We start from the raw sequence: 5,000 nt of genomic DNA on the forward strand, positions 1-5,000 counted from the left end.
CAAGTTACATACACATACACAAAAATTTGCGTTCAACCCATCTCCACTATGATAGTACGTTGGTAAGTATACGAACGCGGGAAAGTATTTGTACAACACTGAATGGGTCCCAGTGATTAGAGATACATTTCTATCAACCACAATGCACTTTAATTCTAAGCCATCTAGGTGCATGCAGAAATTGAAATATAGTACGCCCGAGGACTCGAACTCATGCGGTGAGAACGACATCACCAGTGCCGAGTGACTAGACCAATGCACCATTCAGTCTTGTACAAATATTTTCCCGCGTTCGTATACTTACCACTGGTAATATTCTCGCCGCATAAGTTCGAGTCCTCGGGCGTACTACATTTCAATTTCTGCATGCACCTAGATGGCTTAGAATTAAAGTGCATTGTGGTTGATAAAAATGTATCTCTAATCACTGGGACCCATTCAGTGTTGTACACACACACACACACACACACACACACACACACACACACACACACACACACACACACACACACACACACACACACACACACACACACACACACACACAGTGCGTGTGTTTGTGTATGTGTGTGTGTGTATTACAAACCTGTCTGAATCACGGCTCAATATGATGGACACTGTTGGGTCACCCAAAACGGCAAATCTCCAAGTTCTTCCAATTGGCTGCAGGCTTGTCAGATTCCCTGAAAAAAGAAGAAAACAAAACAAAAATAGAACAACATAAAATATAACAGAATAAAACGTAATAAATTAAGATAGAGTAGAATGACCCATGGAAGCTTAGAGTAGTCTAGAAACTCACCTAGGACAGGGAGACGTTCCACATGGCAGAGGTCGACCATTGGGTTGGAGCAGAAGATTTGGCAGAGATACGCCGTACCAGAGGGATCGTCGTCGCTTATGTTGTGGTATAGCCTCATGACCCAGCCCGGGTAAAGCTCACTAAAGTTCTTTGTCTTAGTATACATTGGTTCCAAGTATCTTTTGAAATTTAACGACTCTGCACAAGGAGCAAAAATCAACAACATCAATGATAATAATAATAACACTTATACTAAATGTCCCCTATCCTTTAAAAGAGGGAGACCAAGCTAAATCATGATAAAAATGATAATGATTAATGATAATTGATAATTGAAAGGATGATAATAGTTAGTGATAACAAAAATACTTATCATGATAATAATATCAACAGAATTAGGATTACAGAAATAGCGAGGAAGAAAAGGATGAAAAATGTAATTGTGATAAGAATTGTAATGGTCATAGCACCTGTTGTAAAAATCACTGATGTTAACTGAAGTTCATAGGTACACATAATCTTAAAAATCAAAATTCCATTCCGAAGAAAAAATAAAATAAAAACTGGATATGTGTGATATCTTGATGATCCAAAGCTTAATATCGCAAACCCAACCAAAAGTGGCAAAAAAGAAAAAGAATAAAGAAAAACATGTGTTCAGGCTTACTTTTATCGAGGAAAGGCTTCGGATTGTAATACGAATAGGACACGACCTTTTGCCCACCTCCTCTCTGGGTAGCGAAGTCGGAACAGGTGGAGGGACCTGGATACCCGTACTGGTTCAAGGGTCCAGAACTCTTGTTCTGAGCCTCCAGCACACTCTTCGCAGTGTATCCAAGCCTAAATGTGCACCCAATGAGTAAGATTTAATGCTCCAACTGTATATTAGATAATTCCCTATCTATTCATATACCAAAAGTGTATTGGTTGAAGGGTTCAGAACTCTTGTTCTGAGCCTCCATACACTCTTCGCAGTGTATCCAAGCCTACATGTGCATCCAATAAGTAAGATTTAATGCTCCAACTGTATATTAGATAATTCCCTATCTATTCATATACCAAAAGTGTATTGGTTGAAGGGTTCAGAACTCTTGCTCTGAGCCTCCAACACACTCTTCGCAGTGTATCCAAGCCTAAATGTGCACCCAATGAGTAAGATTTAATGCTCCAACTGTATATTAGATAATTGTCTACCTGTATAGACACGGTAAAGGAAACATGGACTGGAGGTGAAGCTTTTATTCCTGACGTTTCGTCTAACGACTTTCTCAAAGGAATGAGCATACTAGATACATTCAGAGTTTATAAACACGCCATGTTTCCTTTACCGTGTCTATACAACTTGTTCACATGGATTTTCAATTGTCTATCTATTCATATACCAAAAGTGATCCCCATCCTATATACATGGGTAGGAGATTTTCCCTCATGCATATCTGATTAAAAACTATAGCAAAATTATTGTTGCAGAACTTTTTATCGGATTTTTCTCTTTTTCTAAGGTCATCTGGCCTTCCTCAGGAAGTTGTCGCAGGTTGTCTCCATACGACATTGATTGCTACCGAAGTAAAGTACTAAGCCAGGACTGATTTTCACATCTCTTAGTGCTTCTTCAGCTCATCAGAGAACCATAAGGAGAAAACCTTTAGTAGAAAACAGAAGTACTGGCAACAAATCAAGACCGTAGAAGACTGCTTATCCTAGAATCTCTTTTCATGAAAGAATTATCTCTCAGCTTAAATATACAAGTATGAAGAGATCTACGTTACTCGGTGGACTGAGCGAGACTGATGACGTCACGCAACAGCCAATCAATGAGAGAATAGCATAGCCCAGCATGAGAGCTAGCCTGTTAAAAGCCTATAAACTGTATCGGCTCACCAACACGAGTATATTAACGACCAGATCTGATCAACTACTCAAACTCTTGCCACTATGTGTAAATATGTATATATATATATATATATGTATATATATATATATGTATATGTATATGTATATATATATATATACATATATATATATATATATATATATATATACATATATATATATATGTATACGTATATATATATATATATACATATATATATATATATATATATATATATATATATACACGCTGCTACTGACCGGACACAGTTGCATCTTGGAATGCTGTAGTTTTGTAATTCAAGCGTTATCGTGTTGCTCTGAACCACAGACTGATTATGCGCAGCCACCGTCAAGCACGTCCCCACGTCGCCTTGTATCTTTTTGAGCAACATCTGAAAAAAACACAAATGAAATAAAATAAGATAAAATAAAATAAAAATAGAAAAAAACTAAGATAAACTAAAGTAAAATAGAAAGAAATAGAAGATAAGATAAAATAAGGTAAACTAAATAAGAGTAAAATAGATAAGAAAGAGAAAAAATTCAATGATAACAGGATACATAAAAAATAATAAGGAACTATCAGGAGCCCTAATGTAATTGACTGAAAGAAATTAGATCATTTCATTCTATTAGACTTTTTTTTAGAAGCAGTCTATTTCTTTTCTAATCTGACATCATTATGGACCAAAAGATTTCCTATCACCATTTTTTTCTACCTCTTTGTGACTTTTACTCTTGATAGCTCTTGATACAAATGTAGATATTTTCTTTACTTACTACATAGCCTGAACTTACCTATTCCATTAACCGATACAAAACAGATAATGGTTAATGAGACTGAAACGATCTAATCAAGCTTATCATTGATAAGGTTATTTTTCCTATTGTGAGAACGTTCTGGGGTATTGGCTGCATGTTATTGTGGCAAAGTAGCATACAGTTGATACTTTAGGGTCTATATGGGGCGCCCCTACGGACCAGAGCCACACATCATTTTGTCTGTGATAGAGGAAAACTCTGTACATAGAGAAATGATGACACTTTTATACTACGACTGCCCCTCCGTTATGCTGTCCCCCAACCCCTTGTTACTGTCCTGTACTATTTCTCTGAATATTCATTTCCTTTTTTCGCCTACCTACCCTGTGGTGGGGGCAAAAGAATACTGCCACCAAGTATTTCCACTTGAGTCGTAAAAGGCGACAAAAAAGAGACGGAGGATGGGATTAGGAGTCCTACTACCTGTAGCCCCAAAAGGGGACATTCCTAAAAAAGAAAGTAAAGGCATAAGAGGGTCTGGGAGCTTTCCAACCAGTACCCTATGATTTGGGTCTTTTAATGTGCGAAGATGTGGTACAGCTGAGAATAAAAGGGAAGACATAGGCAGTATGTTTTTGAGAAGAAAGATGGATGTACTGGCTTTGAGTGAAACTAAAATGAAAGGAAAGGGTAACTGTGAGTTTGGGAGTGTAGCTGGGAGGTACTCAGGAGTGAAGAGGGGACGAGGGAGAGAAGGGGTGGCTATACTAGTAAGTGAAGAGATAAGTAAGCGGGTAGTGGAGTGGAAGGAGGTGTCATCAAGGTTGATGTGGATGAAGGTGAAGCTGGGAAAGGTAGATGTGGGTTTTTGTAAGTGCGTATGGGCCTGGTAGTGAGAAGAACGTAGAGGAAAGGGAGGCTTTTTGGGTAGATATAAATGAGTGCATAGAGGGATTGGGGAAAAATGTCAATGTAGTTGTATTGGGAGACCTAAATGCTAGGGTAGGAAATGAACCAATTGACGGAGTGATTGGGAAGTATGGAGTTCCAGGTAAAAATCGTAGTGGAGAATTGATGGTGGAGATATGTCTTGAAAGAGAGTTGATGATAGCAAATACAGTATTTAAGAAGAAAGTCAAGCATAAGTACACATGGGAGAGGGTGGTGGATGGAAGGGTGGCAGATAGAGCGTTAATGGACTACATAGTGGTAACCAGGAGTATGGTAGGAAGAGCTAAGGATGTACATGTTCTAAGGGGAGAGAGTGGGGGAATATCAGATTATTTCCTGTTGGAAGGTAAATTGAGAGTGGAGAATAGGTGGAGAAAGAGGAAAAGGGCAGAAGGTAGGGAGGTACTTAGAGTGAACTGCTTAAATGAGGAAAAAAGGAGAATGAGTATAAAAAGAAGTTGAGAGAGGAGTGAGAGAGAGTATAGGAAAGAGTAGGAGTAGGAGTGGAGGAGGAATGGGGATGGTTCAAGGAGGGAGTCATAAGGTGTGCAAAGATGGTGTGTGGAACAAGGAGGGTGGGAGGAAACAGAAGGAAGGGTAGTGAGTGGTG

General features: G+C 38.6%; 1 protein-coding gene across 9 annotated transcripts in view; it reads right to left on the reverse strand.

Annotated features, from left to right (window-relative positions):
• The window catches only part of LOC143028183 (uncharacterized), a 93,340-nt gene that overhangs the window by 15,824 nt on the left and 72,516 nt on the right, over positions 1–5,000 (reverse strand). For all 9 annotated transcript variants that reach the window (XR_012966691.1, XM_076189946.1, XM_076189948.1 and 6 more), the window contains 4 exons: positions 2,936–3,069; positions 1,470–1,642; positions 803–1,000; positions 587–683 (listed from right to left, as the gene is read on the reverse strand). Coding sequence is in view for 8 of the 9 variants with exons in the window: in XM_076189946.1 (XP_076046061.1) it covers positions 587–683; positions 803–1,000; positions 1,470–1,642; positions 2,936–3,069 (602 nt within the window). In the remaining variant the exon portion in view is untranslated. The remainder of the gene's footprint in view (positions 1–586; positions 684–802; positions 1,001–1,469; positions 1,643–2,935; positions 3,070–5,000) is intronic.

This window comes from Oratosquilla oratoria, chromosome 9 (assembly GCF_046742065.1).
Source record: "Oratosquilla oratoria isolate Oo_2021 chromosome 9, ASM4674206v1, whole genome shotgun sequence".
NCBI lineage: Eukaryota > Metazoa > Arthropoda > Malacostraca > Stomatopoda > Squillidae > Oratosquilla > Oratosquilla oratoria.